General features: G+C 41.8%; 2 protein-coding genes across 3 annotated transcripts; both read right to left on the reverse strand.

The window, feature by feature from the left end:
- Positions 1–1,166: 1,166 nt before the first annotated feature.
- Positions 1,167–8,102, reverse strand: pycr1b (pyrroline-5-carboxylate reductase 1b). Of its 2 annotated transcripts, none has more exons than XM_040147155.1 (9): positions 7,882–8,102; positions 7,256–7,349; positions 6,765–6,835; positions 6,333–6,512; positions 5,996–6,103; positions 5,596–5,709; positions 4,135–4,227; positions 3,015–3,178; positions 1,167–2,557 (listed from the first exon to the last, which is right to left on the reverse strand). In XM_040147155.1, the coding sequence occupies exons 2-9, from the start codon at positions 7,320–7,322 to the stop codon at positions 2,383–2,385; spliced, it is 972 nt and encodes a 323-aa protein (XP_040003089.1). In that variant the 5' UTR covers positions 7,323–7,349; positions 7,882–8,102; the 3' UTR covers positions 1,167–2,382. The 2 variants fall into 2 exon arrangements, with proteins under 2 accessions (XP_040003089.1, XP_040003090.1); XM_040147156.1 differs by lacking the exon at positions 7,882–8,102 and adding an exon at positions 7,780–7,801.
- Positions 8,103–15,357: 7,255 nt separating this feature from the next.
- On the reverse strand, positions 15,358–17,707 carry LOC120800675 (myeloid-associated differentiation marker-like protein 2). The gene is made up of 2 exons (XM_040146940.1): positions 17,427–17,707; positions 15,358–16,009 (listed from the first exon to the last, which is right to left on the reverse strand). Exons 1-2 carry the CDS (start codon positions 17,705–17,707, stop codon positions 15,358–15,360), a joined length of 933 nt encoding a protein of 310 aa, XP_040002874.1.
- Between the last annotated feature and the right edge of the window lie 801 nt (positions 17,708–18,508).

Here is an 18,508-nt window from a genome sequence, read left to right on the forward strand (position 1 = left end):
TGTAGCAGAACTTTGTTTTTCCCCTTCTTTCCACTCCCATTAATCATCTCACACCTGCTGATTTATCTCGTAAACTTTTGGAGGGGTCTGAACCCTACTTTGGGAACCACTGGACTAAATTATCCAACGATATATAAAGTACTTCAAACTAGCTCCACCTCGAGCAGCTACAACAGTAACATGCTGCTGAAGCCCTCGGATCAATATTGACAATCTAACAATGTCATATATAATAATATATCAATCACGGGGGCATTTTTCTGCCAAACAATTACTTTTACTTTTGATACTTTAAGTACAATTTATCTGACAATACTTACAGTAAATGCAGGAGTTTTATTTGTAATGGGGTACTTTTACTGAAGTAAAGGTTCTTTCACTATTGACAGCACCCTTGTGTTTAGAAACTTGTCAAGTAATAATGACGTGAACTACCTCTAAGAAGAGGAGAGGGCAGGATTTAGCGGGAAATCCAGGATCCAACACACTGGTCATATGTCCTGCTGACAGAAAGCTTCTAAAATTGGACTGTGTTTCCCATTAGAACAGCCAATCACAATGCATCTCCAGGCCCCTGAGGAAAAACACCTTTATCATTATTATCTATATCATATGCAGAGTCTGATTTTGGGAGAAGAAGGGATCTGTTTGGGAAAGACCTCAAGAGACAGTGACCTACCAGGCGAGATAAAATAAGACTGCGGGAGAGTTTTGGATGACGAGCGGTTGAAACACGTAACTGTAGCGCTACAGTTAATGCTGTTTACCAATAAGTGAGGTGGTGTAGTTATATTTGATGTTAGACCAGGGTCAATTTTAAGTCACTCTCAACTGGCAGCTATGTGAAGAGTGTAACTTGATCTTCATGGAGGAGCAAATGGGTCACACTGATCATACAGCGCCATCTGCAGGCCAGGGTGCATCGTAATTACTTCTTGATAGAAGCAGTCTGGTTAGCCGTAGTCTAAGGGAAACCTCAAACTATAACTAAACCAAAAAGGAACAAATTATCTACAAAAAAGGTGGTGGTGGGGGGGGGGGGCATAAAATGGAAGAGGACACTTGATTTTTGAAAAGCAACCAACCAGAGTCAGCGTAGAGTGTTAAGAGTGAAAACTGGTCTCATAGTCAGTCCAGTCCTGGAAAAACTAGCTTTGGAACAATGGTATTTCATTCTGCTTCTTTAATATTGTCCTTTAGACTGGTGCACCAATTCAATGGTCGATACGCCAAACAAAACAGGGCATAACATGTAACATTATAGAACCATACAACTGGGACAGATTGGTAGCTGATGTTATGCTTTTATAACTGTATTAACATATTCTTAAACAAGCCGTTTAGATAAACTAAGCTTTCTTCTAGCACTTTCAGGTAAAAACATCACATTCCCTTATGGGAGAAAACACAAAAAGTGCCTTCATAGTGTAAAACATCTTAAGGTTCTAGATAACAGGTCGTTAAGTGCAACAAAAACCCCTAACATAAGGGCAACAGAAGGATCTGAGGAAACTGTTGACATAAGAGTTGTCTTAAAGCTTGGAATGACCTTTATGTGTGTGAAAAAAACTGTTATAGGTCAGAGGGTCAAAGACACAATGTTCTTAATATGCTAGAAACCCCTTTGTAACACCCAAGCAGGGTATTTTATCCATGAAGACAATAGTTTTCATATACGACAGTAAAAACAACCAAAAATAAAGTTATTCAAATTTTGTCTTTAACACTGTAATACCATTGGCCAAACATTGATAATTCTTTGCACAAAGTAAAGAAGGATACATGACGATTTACACTGTGGCTTCATTTTTTTTTTTTTTTTTTTTGGAAGAAAGACATTTAAGACATACATTGGTCATCCAAAACCTTACTTACTGGTTTTAAGGCTTTGGCTTACTGTTGTACATTAACAGCTTGATGGTATCCCAGCAGCCATCTGGTGCCTGGTGTGTACCAGCATCCCATGATGGCCCACTGGGTCATTACCATTCAACAGCCCCAGATAGTCAAGAGCTCAAACACAGACTGACAATAGATCGTAAATGCACTTTTGCTCTTCAGTGTGTATCTGGATTTGTGTATTTGTAGACAGTAATCCTGCATCACAATGTAAGGCTATAACTGTAAGCAATGCATCCAGAATACAACTGTACTGTACGGTGTGTAAAGTAGTGGTGTCACCATCAGGTTCACTGTCCGCATGTCCTTCAAGTATTAATAAATAATTTGGCATCGCAATTTGGAAATTATTTCAGACCAGTGCTGAGTCCGTTTTTTAAGTTCTATGGCTGAACAGTATAAGATGTATGTATGTCAACATGTGCACACATAGTACACTTAAACCTGTAATGTGTTTGTGTGTTTGCCTGCTGCTCTGTGTATTCAGTTCTTCTTGATCCCAGTGCTGCGAGTGTTGAACAGGCTGAGCCCAGATCTACCGTTCCCATTAGCCACTCCGCTGACTGTGACTCCAGGCTGCTGGAGCACCTTGTCCAATGTGGTTTTCTTAATGGCTGCTGGAGAAATACGCTCTTGGTCTGCCAGGAACTGCAGCTCCCTGCGAGATGAAGGGAAGCCTAGTGTCAGCTGTACAGTCCAAATGTAAGTGTAGGTGTGTGTGTGTGTGTGTGTGTGTGTGTGTGTGTGTGTGTGTGTGTGTGTGTGTGTGTGTGTGTGTGTATCCTATTTCCTTCAATTCCACCAATGAAAAACATGAAGATAGAAACAGCCAACTTTTAAGTCCCGAGCTCTAATATCAGATTGGGCTCACTTGACATAGAAGCAGGATTAAGAGAGACTTGTATGCCAGAAATATTTATATTTGCTTGATGTGAATTTTAAATGAAGTGATTTGAGAACACAAAAATGAATTAGATTAATAAGAAATGAAAATGAGTGACACCTTGACTCAAATTGCTTGGGCCATGCAAATTCTAGGAGAGAAAAAGTTGAGATACCCTGTCTTGGTGATGATGTACATGTGTGATTTGCATTTCCAGGTGCAAGTGTCTCACCGTGTCCTGATGCATGAAGCCTCCACTGCGTTGATGAGGAGGCTGCGGAAGCCACCACTCTCCAGGACGTGCAGGGCGTGGATGGTGGCGCCCCCTGGTGAGCACACATTGTCCTTCAGCTGGCCGGGGTGCTGCTCTGAGTCCAGCAACATCTTAGCTGCTCCCTGAGAAGAAATGACAGTAGATAATTTGTATGAAGGACAAATTATTGTTTACTCCTACACAGTCATTGAATGCTAATACAGCATCCATCCTCAGCAGCAGATATCCTTCTGTCATCATCATGCGAGTGGTGCACATACGTATTGTAATGTAAAGTTCCCCCAGGTAATTGAATCTAAGCTCATGTGAACCTTTTCCAGGATGCATGTTGGCTTACAAAAGGCTAACATGACTCTGCTACTATAGTGCCTTCTGCCTTCCCCACAGCCAAATGCATAAACAAGAGGAGACACTCAGACCAAGGGCATTTATTGTCTCCAACATGTAACAACATCTGAAAAGGCTTTTGCAGGAAAAAAGAAAAAAGAAAAAAAAAAGAGAGAATACTGCTCCTAAAGATCCAGAAAGGAGCTCAACACAGTGAGCCTGAAGCAGCTGCCTCGATTACAAAAAACAGTTTGAAGTGAATAATCTCCAGTTATCTTTTATATCTATTATACAAAATATTATATAATATCTGTATTATACCTATAATAGTGATCACATCCGTGTCTGCATTAAAACATTTAAGCAATGTCTGTGTTTATTACTCAGGTTGAAAACAGCAACAGAAATATCTTTTTACCTTTTTTTAAAACTGCAATCACCTGCATTTTTTATTGGCAAGTCAGGATTTCTTCATTTATTTTGGCAAATCAGAATAACCGGCAAACTTTTATTTTTCTATAGTTTATCATTTTTAGTGAGTTAGATTCAGCAATCATGAGACTGTGGAAATGTGGGTGAAGTGAAAGCCACTAGTGTGTTCTCTGCCTTCAGATACACAGACAAAAAGGGAGACTTAAATGTTGAGAACCAACAAGGCAAAACGTGTACACACACACACACACACACACACACACACACACACACACACACACACACACACACACACACACACACACACACACACACTAACCAATAGGGCCTGAGCACCAAGTCTGACAGCCAGTCTCCTCGGCAGACCCATCTTTACTCCTCCATCTGCAAGAGCATCCAGGGCTGTGAATGCCTGTTAAGACATACAATTTTTTTTTTACAGCCACTATATAAATTCATCGTCATATAAAAGTCTGACTTATCACAGTGTTTTCATCTCAATTTATTTCCTGATTACTTACCCTCCATTCTGCATAGTATGGGGTAGAACAATAAGTTGACTCTTTAACACTGACATCCACTTAATTCAGTGGTACCTTACCTCCTCCTCACAGTCAGTAAAAAAAAAAAAAAAAAGGAAAAAAAGGAAAAAAAAGGAAAAAAGAAGGAATACTCAGACCATTTGATCTATATTCAAAAGAACCTGTCTAAAGCTCAAGCTCTATGCAGAAACCAGATAAAACCCGACAGACACAATTATTTTTAATTTCCTCAACCACAGCACACCTCTGTCTCTTACACAGTACATTTGACGTGACCATTTTATAAAGCAGGAAGGATTGAGATTTGGAAATACATGTAAGTCAATACAAGTCATTACCACAGCTGAACTTCCTTGTACGTTTCTCAAAGAAACATTCATTAGAGAAAAACGCGTCCTAATACAGAAAAAACCCTGGCTCTCCTTCAACCCCTTCTTCCTGTCACTGTTTGTACTATGTCTAGGTCTCAAGCCTGAAAACCTCTAAAGAAATGAACTACAGAGTGAGGCTTTTAACTGACAGGCAGCATGGTGTTGACTGCTGTGTATAAAGCCAAATGAGTTGTTGTTTAATCAACTAAGTCAATCAACACAAAAAAAACAAAAAACCCCCAAAAAAACCATTTAGGTAATTTATCAAGTAAAAATACCAAACATTAGCTGTTTACAGCTATGAAGACTTTTCTCTGCATCTTATTATGAAGTGAACACATTGAGTTTTTGACTTTGTCAGAGTCAAAACTCCATCACTTTCAGGGTTTGTTTACTTCTGACTGCCATTGTCATTGTTTCTGACATCTTAGACTAAATAATTAACTTTAAAAAAATGATAGATAATGAAAACAAATACTCAGTAGTTGAGGCTCAGGCTGTGAAGCCCGACAGCTACAGATATAGATAAGTAATGGCAACCAGCCTTCCAAAAACACAGCACATTCAGATCATTCCTACATCAATCCAAATAAGTGGCTGTCTTAGTGCAAAAAGAAGAGTTTGGAAAACCATTAGATGATAGCTTTACTGATACACAGGTTGGAAGAAGGGTGACAGGTACAACATTTTAATGAACCCTGTTGTAATCACCAACTGAGCAACTTTGCAAAGGATTACACAGATTATTTCCCACGTACCAGACCACACAGTAAAGGCCAAAACCTCCCTCTTTAATTCTGAGTGGATCCATTACACCTCACGTACTGTATTGCCCCTTTGACAAACACACAGCTGTCAGTCACTTACGTAGGCCGGTCCACTGCCACTCAACCCGGTGACGGCATCGATGAGGTCCTCCTCCACCTCAGTGCAGAAACCTACACTGGCCATCAGCTGCTCTAGTAACTTGCTGTCCTCGACCTGAGAGGAGGAGGAGGACAACATGCTCATTAACGAGATTTTAAAATAAATTCATTCATTTAAAAAAATCTGGGAAAATTGGCCAAAGCACAAGTTCCACTCCAACCTTCCTGTGTAGCTTTCTGGTATGTCTATCTGAGGTGGAGGAAGAGTTACATATATAGTAAACACAGTATAGTGTGTGACAGTTATGTGAGCAAAAACTGACTTCCTAAAAACATAAATTCGACCTTTCTATTAATACATTCATAAACCATTTGACTCCTGTATCCACATCCCTCTTTACCTCTGCATGTGTACCAGTGGCATACACTGTAGCTCCCTCTCTCACAACCACCGGAGTATTTGTCATACACCTCATGACTTTAGGAGTTTGACGGTACTGAAGCAGCTTCTGTTAAAATGGGAACACAGGACAGGTATGTAGAGGAGACAGGATGTAAAACCATTTCTCTGATATATTAGGATGAATGTCAAAACAACCTGATTAAATGTAATTTGAGATAGAAAGGAGAAGAGAAAAAAAAAACAAATAAGAAGGAAGAGTGCCTGAGAAACTTTAGCAGATTAAAAACTCTGGATTACAGAGCAGAAGAGACAGAGAAATGGTGAAGGACGCAGACCTTCTCTATGGAGCTGATGGTAACACCTGCTGCACAGGACACTATGAGATGACGGTCCTCGATGTCAGGCCCAATCTCATCCAGAACGAAGGGGATGATGTGTGGTTTCACAGCCAGGAAGAGCACATCACTCTTACTGACAGTCTCTTTGTTGCTAGTTGTCAGGTTCACCCCCAATTTCTGCAGTAGGAGGAGGAGGAGGATACGGTATTGGTGACGGGGAAGAGAGAGGATGGTGACAGGTACTGAGAAGAAAAAAAAAAAAAAAAAAAAAGAAAAAAAACCGCAGTAGACGGCAAATAGGTGTTATTACTGTAACATGCACACATTATAACCTCAGCCCACGCTCGACATGCATGCTCACAGCAGTGTTTCCACCACTTCTCATTTTCAGACACCGCCACACAGCCATTCAGAAACCCGTCTTCTCACCCTCAGCCCTGACACAGTCGGCAGGTCTGTGTCTGGGGAGCTGGCTGTAATCCTGTGAGTAGCAATCACACCTTGGGAGGGACAGAGGAAGAAGTGGAGAGTGAGGTAGGAGGATGTACACCGAGATGGGCAATGAGGGGAAATTCACATGCGGCAGCAGTAAAAGAAACAGTCTAAAAAGGTAAGGAACAGATAAAGAACTATCTAAAGTAGATTTAAAAAAAACAAAATAAATGGAGGGAACATTATTAAGAAGCTATTTACACTATGTACACATTACGATACTCAGGCCATACACCTGATTTCTGCATTGTGCAAGTAAATATGTGCAGAAGTAATGGGTCTAGTAGCGCAGCTCCGTATAGTGCATGTGTAGATATGACTGCATTTTTATCCCTGCCAAAGACAGCGGATATGGGTTTATGGTTTGACATCAGTGAAGTTCGATTCAGTGCACGGCGAAGCTTGCACAACACCGAAAGTGGCCTCACCTGCAGCTGTGAACCCTTTCACCAGCGCATGAGCCAGCTGGCCTGCTCCAATGAATCCAACACTCATCGTGTCGGATGATGTGGCTTCTCTGTCCTGTAAAAAAAAAAAAAAAAAAAAACAGTTGGAAAGCGGACGGCCAACGCATTTCGATGGAGCAAATTTATGAGCATAAAAACCTTATATACACACACAACACAACTCTCACATTCCTGTGGATGCAGTTTAAACTTATTAAAAGCAAAAGCATGTCAGTCTCTGTTTCAGTGCGAATGGACCAACTGCATTAAGCGTCAAGACCTGAGGACATCTTCGGGTCTTGACGCTTCAATTTTAAGCTTAGTGAGACAACCGAGTTTGTACCTTTACTGACCAACATAACCGGGATATTACGCTTTAACGTGTGTTTCAGTGTTAAGTTCACATCTTGACTGTGTCTAATGTTTGCTAATTGGCAGCAGTGGCTCAAGTGCTAACATTAGCGCTCCTTTTGATGCTGACCAGGACGATAGCATTTCCTAGCTACCTGATGACCGCCTGCCCTCGGCTGGCTGCTCCGCTAGCTAGGTTTTCCTACCAGGAATGAATGAGAAATGCGATAAAATTCACAAAGCACGCAGATAGTTACCTTTCCCTAGATGTTGCAGTTGAGGTCCCTGAATGGGCAAATGCAAGTTGATGGCGTGACCGTTACTTCCCGGCGCCTGAAAAAAAAAAATAAAAACACATAAAACACCACTTTTTGTGTCAACGTGGCTTCCTTTTCACTCAGTCCCAGCGCGGTCCATAACCTTAACGGACAGCGACACTGGCCAATCACAACAGAGAAAACCTGCGCGTTTGACCAATGAGGGACTATATCCCACGATCGCGGCGGGGCTTGCAGTCCGTCGCTCCCGGTTTCATCAGTTCTGTGAGTTTAAGCTACCCGGAGAAATGTAGGTCAAATATAGGGAGCATGAGTTATGAAGTGGGTCATGTTTATATCGGGCAAAGCCGGTATTGTCAGCATCTATTCAGACCGCGTCCGACCGATTCAACGCAGAGCGCATGGATGTTAACAGAGCTAATCGGATATTATAAACACTATAAAAGCAGAAGGTAGTTTAGATCATAATACTGGGTAAAATTCCAGGCTAAAGCTATTATCACATCGAGCTCATACAACCCAGGTGTTATGATCCCACATTGACTCTTATCATCAATTACGTCAACATGTTCCCATAAAATGATTCGCAATGTTCACAACGCAAAAGTCCGGGAGATCGGATACTGTACATGTTGGTCAACGGGATGCAAACACAACCTCCCAGTACCTGGAAGGCAAGCAAGGTTTTCTGAAAACATCTTGCTCTGAAGATTTGCACTGGCGATCTACTAGTCGTCAGCATGTTTGCACCAAAAGAGAACTCGCCGTAACTCAACAGAGGCTCAGAGAGGATTTTGAAAAAGTTAGTAAGGTTAGTAAGACGTTGGTAGACATGAGTAACCCAGAGGACTGGATGGCGATCAGTCATCGATGAGTAAATCATCAGAGATGGTGGGGCAAAGCCTGGGATGAACCAGGGGAAGTCTGTTTTCTGTACGGACCCTCTTGGTCACCAGGGGTGGAAAGTAACTAAGTATATTTACTCAAGTACTATATTTAAGTACAATTTTGGTGTATTCTACTGGAGTATTTCCATTTTATGCTGTTTCATGCTTCTAGTCCACTACACTTGAGAGGAAAATATAATCGTTTTTACCACTTTTTATTCCGCTGCACTGTAAAACACATGAACAGGTTATGAAATATGACACTTTGTTACAAATGAAACTACCCAACAGTTTATAAAGTGTTTTAGATCAGTTCCACCTTGACCAGCTACAACGTTATGCTGTTTATATATTAATGAATCTGTAATAATCTAAGAGTATAATAGTTGCAACAGTTTATAGCATTACAACACCCTGAAAGGGGGAAATCTGCATAATGAGTACTTAAAAGTAAAAGGCTGAATAAGAGGGCTTGTTACAACTCTTACCTTTTATTATACTGTTAGTTTATGTTTTTTCTTTAAAACCCTGTAAAGACACGCAGCTGCATAGGTTCTTCATATAGGTGCAGCTTTCATGATACAACAGAATTCATTGCCTCTTTTTTCTCTGATTTTTCCACGGAAAACATTATATCACCTTTTTCGTATTCAAGCAGAAGAAATCTTCCACCGGAATGACCTGGGTCCATGTTCATTGTGCATGAACATGAATCACCAAAACATTTTCTGGGACCAGAAGTGATTTTGTGATATCTGAGGGACCTGAATTTGAATGAAGGGTTGTTATTCTAACAGTAGACTGTAGACCAGTGCTTTTTCCTCTCCCCCTTAGATTTGACAGAATCTGAAATAAAGCAGAGTTGGACTAATGAGCCATGACATTTGAATACAGTTTGGCTTCCTATCCCATGGTAGTTCAACAATGCATATTCTCAAAATTAGCCCCGAACTTGGCTTGTAACTGTCAGTTTGATGCTAAAATCCCCCCTCTGCACATTTTAATGGGATCGACCCTCCTCTGGTCCATCTGCCTGCCTCTTCCTTTTTATGTTTCTCTTGCCATACCAGACTAAATTTGCACTCCACAGGACGTACCGTATGTCTCCTCTGAGGGACCACATTCCATTTATTTTCTCACAGGGCTGCTGGACGGGAATGCAGACTGCGTATGCTTCTGTCTATATATAAAGCAGAATGCATGGCCTGAGGTTGAGCTCCAACAGCACCAGCTGTTAGGATACTCTTCCCCTTTAGTCAGCTGGGTAAAGTGATATACTCTATATCATCATTTAATTCTCTACAGGTGTACACCCCAGCATCCTAAAATAGATGTTTATTTTGTCAAGGGCCATTATCATGACTTTTAATACTTGAATGATTAGTCCAAATTCAGTGAATTGTTCAGTTGTATGAGTTGTATGATTTTACCTTCTTACATGATGGTGTAAATGCTGATTCAAAGCCTTCTCCACACTGCAAGGATCTATTTTAGATGGGTGAATACTAAATTACTTGATTCCTAGCCTGTGAAAACAGGGGTATAATCTCTTCTGTGGCTCCGGAGGAGCTTTGCCAAGTCTGGCAAAATGACCCTGATGATGTCATAATGATGTCGTCAGGGTTATCTCGGCTTCGGCTTGAGACTTTTTATTTTTTACAGAAAGTCTACATTGCAGACAGTCCAAACTGGAGGTGTGGAGTTTGAAAGACGTTGGTGTTTAGGAGGCAGGAGGGTCTAATGAAAGATGCTATCCAGGTACATAATGGATATTTTAGGACCCAGCTTTTTTGGGGCTTGACCCACACGACGGACTGAAAGTCAGGAAATATCGGTGTCTGCTGATTTATTTTCTGACTTTTCCTTTTTTTAATTTTTTAAATCTGGTCAGTAAAGCCTCTTGAATTTCCCATAACAGCACGACAGCTATGACTTAAGTGTCCTTATCAGTAGTTCGGGCCCTGATTTTGCCTCGTTTTTCTTGTGATTTGTCAAATATATTGTGAGAAGAGGAGGTCTGAGGTAAAGCATGGCAGGTTGTCTCATCCATTGTGTGTGTTCTCTCGTAATAAAACAGAAAATTTTAGGGAATTAAGGAACATTATGATGATTTACTGCCCACCAATGTTACAGAATGCAGCAGGTGGAGTAGTGAGGGGGTGCTGCACAGTGTCCCCTTCCCCTTGTTGCATCGGTTTGTGGAATAATTACCCACAAAACTGTTCTCTGAACCTAATGAAAATTTCAGTGATGTATCCCTGCAACTCTGCTTCTCAGTCAGACGCGTGTGCGCACAAACACACACACACACACACACAAAGCCAATTTACCACTGAATGCCTCTGTTCTATCTATCACTCAGATTCAGCATGTGTGCTGAGGCGTGACAACACTCATTCCCTCTTTCTTTTTTTGACAAAACCCCAAGAGGTTTATTATGAAATACCAGAACGCAAATATTTGCCTTTTTCTTTTTGGTGCACAGCGACAAGCAGATCTAGGTGGAGTGTTCACAACAATTTGTTGCTCACAGTAATTAGGGCCCAGAGGTGTGTTTTTGTGTCTTGATGTGTAAGAACGAGAGAGTGAATTAGAAAATCCAAGGAAGAGAGAGAGAAGCAGTTTTGTTGAGTAAGAGAGGATGTACATATTTAATATCACAGACGGACAGAAAATCATCCCCAAGTGTTCATACCTCTCCCTCCTGCTGTCTGAGACAAGAATGAGTGACAAAGACAGAATACAAAAGAAATGACAGCAAAGACATTAAGGCATCCAGTGTAGTGTCAGCTTTCGATTTTATGTCAAACCCAAATCTAATGAAGGATTTCCCACGGCATATCACAAGGTCTCACAGACGAATCAGATTAAAAAGAACCTGCAGTAGGAGAGACGCTGTACATTAACTGGTACCTCTTCTGTGTTTCTATTGTTGGTTCAGCTGGTATTAAGCATAGAACCAAATGAATCAAAGAACACAGTCTCTCTTAACGATGCTCCTAACTCTATAACCATGTTTAGGCAGCCAGAAGGTAGAAGGCGAGGCAGCAGGAAGATTTGTTGACTGTGCCCCTTTCTGATAGTTCACTGCCTTCCACCAACATGGTAACTAAGTACTAAAAGGTTGCCAGGTTGGTCATCTCTGTACTTTGACCTTCTAGATGAAATTCGTGTGAAGGGGGGCTGTGTGTGTCGGCTGGGAAACAAAAAGTCCTCAGAGTAAGCAATTCAACATGCCTCACATTTTGTTAGTTATTAGCTTTCTTAGTATAAAATGCCTATATATACAAAATGTCAATCACTGGATCATAGAAGAAGATTCAAAAGACCAGTTTTAGCATAATCCAGAAAAGATCACAATATTTTCTTGAATTTGTTAGAAAAAAGACTAAGTGTTAACTTAAGTTTTTTAGCTTAAGGTGCCGCTGCATCTCTTGAAAGTTAACAATATAAACTTTATAAATGGGTCCTGCAAACATGATCGTAAGATGTAGTTGGCTATTTCAAATTCACTGTATACTTATAGGTTAATTAACAGGGGTTGGACAAAACAACAGGAACACTGTGTGATGCAATCCAACACAGTGTTCCTGCAACAACATTTGCAATTTTGACACTATTATATTGCTAGATGTTCATATTATTTTGTTCACCCCTGAAACTGTCAGAATTTAAACTCCTGGTTAGTTGTTACACTGATCGCCATGAGTGCTTCCAAAATAAGCACGATTACTGTTTTGTATACAGTGGCTTCCTACACCATGCCACACTAGGAGAGCTGACAGAGTTTCAAATCCTTTGGGACCAAAGATTCAGCCTTGGACAATGTTCCACACAACATTTGGCAAAACAGGAGCCCAGAGCTACGGGGGAAAGCTGACATCAGCAACATGCGCCATCAGAGATTAGTCGCGACAGAGAGCCAGCAGTCCCCCGTCCCTCCTGGCTGGAGAATCAGTAAAGGACGGTTGTGATGGACACCTGTCGCAGCTCATCTCTGTCAGAAGAGTTTATACACCGTGGGCTGTGTGTGTGTGTGTGTGAGTGTGGAAACAGCTATGTTTAAGACAGAGGCCCGCAGGGAGTGAGAAGTAAAATGAGTGCCAAACATGGAACAGCTGCTAAATGGGGATCTGCAGAGGAGCAGGGAGTACACAGGCCTTAATGGAGCTACAGATTGCTCTGTGGCAACACTGTCCGTCACTTTCAGTGGTAGCTTTCCCTGGGCTCTGTCATATTTCACTGACGTTACATCTCACTCTTGAAATACTTGTCAGAAGAAGAGTACAAGTGGACCGAGTGCTGCCTCCAGAGGGCCTGTCAATAGAAATAATTCTGCAGGATTTATCAAAATGCTCTCAACAGCAAGAAACACACACAATATGTAAAAATGTTACTTCAACAGCACAAAGTTATTAATTGCTGCAAAAATCCCCATCAGTTTACAAAAACCCATTTATAAACCACTGCTCATCTGCTCTTTCTGTATGTTCATTTTATTCACTTGTATTTATTTATGAATTTACAAAAACTGTCACAATGGTTAAAATCTCTCTACACACAGTGAGGTTTTCTGCGGACAGATTTGGTTACAAGAGCAGCCAACTGGTGTTGGATTTGCTGTTGAGCACTGAGATAGTTTTGTTAGTTGTCTATGCAGTGGCACAGTGGCTTCCCAAGGACGTAATATTATACACCAATAGCACTCAAAGATGTGACAGGGGAACAAATTGATCCTGGATTAGAGAAATGAGATTCACTGAGGTGACCAAAGCAGAGAGGAGTTAAGGATGGAGAGAGATAGGAGGAGGAGGTGACTGGTTTGTTGTGTGAGACAGAAATTTTGTGTGTGTGTGTGTGTGTGTGTGTGTGTGTGTGTGTGTGTGTGTGTGTGTGTGTGTGTGTGTGTGTGTGTGTGTGTGTGTGTGTGTGTGGTTTGGGGGGGGGCAGTAATCAAGAGAAAAGGAGCAAAAAGAGAGACTGAGCGGACCAGATCTCTTCTTCTGTTTTATTCCTGTGAAAGATAAAACTGCTGACAGAGAGGTGGGCAGCCAGGGAGGCCTCTGTCTCTCCTCCTTTACCCCCAGAGGGTGCAAAGATGATAGAAAGTCACACTGTCTAGCAAATTAATTATTGAGGACTAGTCTGAGCCCAAAGTTATAGGTTGTGTATGATGATCCGTTGGGTCATGCAGTCAGATTGACTAGAATCATATCCTGAACTTGTAATTGGTAGAAGTGATGAAAGTGACCGTGAAGCAATGATAGAGAGGGTACGAGAGAAGCATTGACACATTGTGAACTAAGCCCGGTATCCATCATCCACCTTCTGTATACAAATAGAAGATTTTGAAGATCATTTAAGAATTACATTTAAAAACCTCCACCTATCATCACACAAGTTGCGTATTATGCGTATACCACCTCAACAACAACTGTCTGGTACAAGCATACTGAATGAAAGACATTAACTATTTATGTCTGCAGACTCAAAGGATCCACATTAAATTTGAGCATAACTCAGCTGATCTTAGCTCAATATTTAAAAATGCTAAATGCTCCACTATGTTCACCAGCTAGCTAGCTATAGCAGCTTTATTTCAATAAATTAACATAGTTTATTTGACTGTAAAATCATTTAGTGTCTCAATGCTCAAGACTAGACTACTCAAAAAACACCTAACCACACAGATCGTTTTCAGCTGCCAGTGTAAATGTAGAAAATGGAAAGTAAACAGACTTTCGGCATCACACCTGTTAGTTATGGACACATCAGGTCATATTTACCATCTTCTCTGAGAATGGGCAAACATTCCTGGGTCACACTGACCATGTTCAAATTGTGCAATTGTAAATATTGTGTTTTCAAACTTGGTAACTAAAACTGCAGTTTTAGTTACCAAGCATGTCTGGTTTTTGAAATAGGTTCTACTCTTAACAAAGACACCAGCCTCTTATAGATGCTGTCTCACAGCTTCAATATGAGCGCAGACAGCTCATGTTTATTTTTGGCAGCCAGGGTAATGTCTGCAGATCACTGGTGTGGGGTTTGCAGATGACAGGGATACCACGGATGCCACGGATGCCAGTGTCAGATTTGCTATTTATATTCAAGATTTTTCTGTATTATTTGAATAGAAATACAAGTAGCAAATGAGTGTGTGTTATACTACAGGTCGAGAACAGTGGGAGTGTCTTGTTTTATGAGGATTTGGCGTGACATACCAGTGGGCCCTGGCTGCTTGGGTAAGGGTGGCTGTCTCCTTAAATCTCTCATAGGGCAGAAGGGGTCACTTAGAGGGATGGGGTGTCACCCCACCGGGGTGTGGCAGAGGGGTTGTAGTGGTAAAATTCATTGTTCACATTCCCCAGTACTTTCAGATTGTTTTTGGGGTGTATGGGTGCCTCAGTGGTACACCATGTGCAGTTCCAGTAATGTCCTGGGCCCCACATCCTTTTCTCCCCCTCAATCTTTTCTGTGGTTTTCAATATCAAATAAATTCACTCACAAAATCATGAATAACTTAAACCTGCTTAGCCAGTGATGCCAAATAAGGTTGCGTATGGTGCTACACCCGTGAGTTAGTAGGCACATGTGAGGAGACAAATCGTATCCTCTGGGAGTAGATCAGGTCCACCACATACAGTCCAAAATTGACAAAAGAAAACACCGCCACCACAACCTTGCTGTCCCATGGACATCTCCCCCGTGGACATGACGATGGTCTCCAGGGGGAGCCGTACTTACTGTCAAAGCAAAACACCGGCCACACCACTGATGCACTCAGGTAGAGAAGAACTTCCAAGAGAGTGCATACGATCGCAAAGCGGTCAAAGGGCATGCACCGCACAGCTTTGGTCCGACCACACACAGTCATTATGACCACCAGTGCAGTCAGAGCGAAGCAGAAAGCATAAACGACAACGCAGTAGATTGTAGCGGCGTAACGGGAGTACTCGCTCCCATTGGCAAGAGCTCCAAAGATGATGCAGGCAACAAAGCCCTGAACGACTTTGAGGAGGCCGGAAATAGTGGCCATGTAGCCCACAACCGCCTGCCCTGGCCTGGCTCGGCGCAAAGCCACTTCAGCTCCATAGGCCAGAGTACCCAGGATGGAACAGATGGTGACAGCAATGCGGAAATTTCGGACAACACAACCGGCGTATGGGCACTCAATTCGAACAAAGAAGAGTGGGTAGACCACAGAGGCTGTCACATACCTGCAGGAGAAGACAGAAAAACAGTGGAGATATGGTGTCATCAAACCAGAGAAAAAAGATGTCCTGGAGGGTCATTGTGGGAAAAATAAAGGCACTGGTTGAAATAAATTGTGTGACCCTTCAGTTTTTAGTTTTAAGTTTTTATGTGTGACAAAATAGTCCAACTCAAAGTCCACTTGATAGCTTTGTCAGACCTTTCAACTCCTCAATCAGTGCATGGATAACAGGTGGTGCAAGGGAAGAAATCTTGACCCCAGTCTTGGTTCAATGATGGCTACAAGCACTTACCCCATATACGACCACTTGGTTTATGTGCCCATTGTTCTGCGTTTGTGTCTCATGATAACACCCGATCCATTTCCAGTCACTGGTGAAGACCATGAGGTGAGGTTGAAAGGTCTGACAAAGCTAGTAAGTGGACCCTGAGATTGTTCTGTATTCAAAACTGGATTAATTGATTTTTTTTCCACAAGGGGGCAGCGTAATGAGTTGTAAACACAACAATGACATATTATCACCGTATAATGTTGGTATGGCAAACGTGATAGCTAACAGTGGTTTATTTACACACCCAGCAGACACAAAACAATACTAGTTTTCATTTGAAGTCGGGTTTCAGACCAGCTGATGAATGTAAGTATAGTATTCACTCAGCTTTATATTCGTTCTCCACCAATATCTGGCTCTTTTAATGTGCTAAATGCTCTGCTGCATTCACCAGTTAGCCGCTCACTCTGTCTGTCCCCTGTTTGGTGCTGGTTAGGCAGTGTACAGTGGGTTTATCAGACCTTTATTTTTGCTGCAAACAGCTGCTTGCTGATGCTGGAAAATGATGCTGAGAGCGGTGAGAGTAAACCAAATTATTAAAGTTGCCGGACGTGAAACTGAAACAATGACCTGAAAGGTGCTAAAATGCTCCATACAGCTGAGGGGAAGCGCAGAGTTGAAGGATATTTTTAAGCTGTTTCATCACTATGAGCAACCTTTTTACTTACATTACTTTTTACATTTACATTGTCATTTGTTCCACTGTTAACATAAAAATAATAATTATATAGCAGCTTTAATCATCCTCAAGGCAGCGTATAATAAAGTTGCCCCTTTTTAAAATTTGACCACCAATGAAAATATGGTAGTGACAGCTTTTTAACACTGTGAAGGTATTGCTCAAAACTATGTAAGATTTTTGGAAACCTTTATAACCTAATCGTGGTGCTATTCCTCAGTAGTTTTCCACTTAGGGTAAACACTTATTGATAAAGTTGATTAAAAGTTCAGGTAGGTTTGTTTCTTATATTTAATGTGTTAACTAATCTCTGAGGTGTATTTGGGTCCTGAATGGGTTGACAAAAAATTAGCTTTATGTGGAAAAATGGAGGTCAGATCATCATGAGTTACGGCTTGGCAGGTGACTTACATGAGTGTCGCGAAGGCAGCACATGTGACTGTCAAGTTGTCCCAGGAGATGGGGAGGCAGCTGTAGAGACGAGTAGCATCCAGAAAGAACACCACAACCGACATGGCGAAACAGACGCACCACGCCGCCATGCAGAACACACCATGCGAACCACTGTAGCCAGCACTGTGGGTTACCATGGCAATCACTGTACAGCCCATTGCTAACTGACAGAGGCGGGCAGCACCCAGAGGTGAACAGAGTGCCTTCTTGTTGAGGTATGGACCACCCTGTGAATCCATGACTTCTACAGTGAGAGCTTCAAGAGGTAAGTCCTTCAGGGCCTCGAAGAGATTACGGATGTTCAGTAGTTGCACAACAGAGGATGATGTCAAGTTTAAGGTCTAACCTGTTCAAGGTTTCAAGTTTTAGCTCAAGTCCTGTGATGTTATCCAGTGTCTTGACGACTGAATCAAACAAAAGCAAAAAGTATAAATTACTCTTATAGAGCTAAAGAATTAACACCTTTCAAAATGAGCCTTGTGTGCTTTTACCTCACTTCTCCCATGTGAAGTGGGAGAAGTCTCTCAGCCTCTCTCAGCCTCTCTCGCCTCTCTGTGATCTTGTCATTCACTTCCACTTTTTTTTTTAACCCCTTCAGATGGAGTCACAAGACACAAGCCCTGGAAAACACAGCTGCCTCCAAAGTCAGATCTTCTTCAATCACAAATGAATGTCTCTGTTTTTCTGCTCAAACAGTGTTGAAACTTCCAGTGTCCTTGATGAACATGTGGAAGGATATCTGGATGCTCAGGTGTTTTAAGGCGTTCTTGATATCTTGTGTGGGTGGGTTGGCACCCACTGACCCACTGACACTGTTGTCCCGTCGCTCCGGCAGGGTCACCCTCCCCTCTCTCTGCTGTGTTTATAGACTTGGTGGGGACTTTCTGAAACTCTATTTCTGTTTTGTTGAATCAGATCATGTCACAAAGTGCGTTAAACACAGGGAAAGATCTCTCTTCGAGATCTCCTGTAAGAGCTACAGCTGCCCAGGCAAGCACATACACTCACTTTTCAGCTGAGAGGTCACACTTACTCATCGT

The sequence above is a fragment of the Xiphias gladius genome, chromosome 15, assembly GCF_016859285.1.
Source record: "Xiphias gladius isolate SHS-SW01 ecotype Sanya breed wild chromosome 15, ASM1685928v1, whole genome shotgun sequence".
In the NCBI taxonomy this organism is placed as follows: domain Eukaryota; kingdom Metazoa; phylum Chordata; class Actinopteri; order Istiophoriformes; family Xiphiidae; genus Xiphias; species Xiphias gladius.

Excerpts from the sequence above, each read along its gene's own strand:
- pycr1b (XM_040147155.1), bottom strand. The coding sequence starts at position 7,322 with ATGAGTGTTGGATTCATTGGAGCAGGCCAGCTGGCTCATGCGCTGGTG. Across the intron at positions 5,710-5,995 it reads CCACTGGTACACATGCAGAG|GTCGAGGACAGCAAGTTACT; the intron begins GTAAAGAGGGAT and ends TCCTCCTCTCAG. Across the intron at positions 2,558-3,014 it reads GCTTCATGCATCAGGACACG|GGAGCTGCAGTTCCTGGCAG; the intron begins GTGAGACACTTG and ends TTCATCTCGCAG.
- LOC120800675 (XM_040146940.1), bottom strand. The coding sequence starts at position 17,707 with ATGGATTCACAGGGTGGTCCATACCTCAACAAGAAGGCACTCTGTTCA. Across the intron at positions 16,010-17,426 it reads GCTGCCTTCGCGACACTCAT|GTATGTGACAGCCTCTGTGG; the intron begins GTAAGTCACCTG and ends CTTCTCCTGCAG.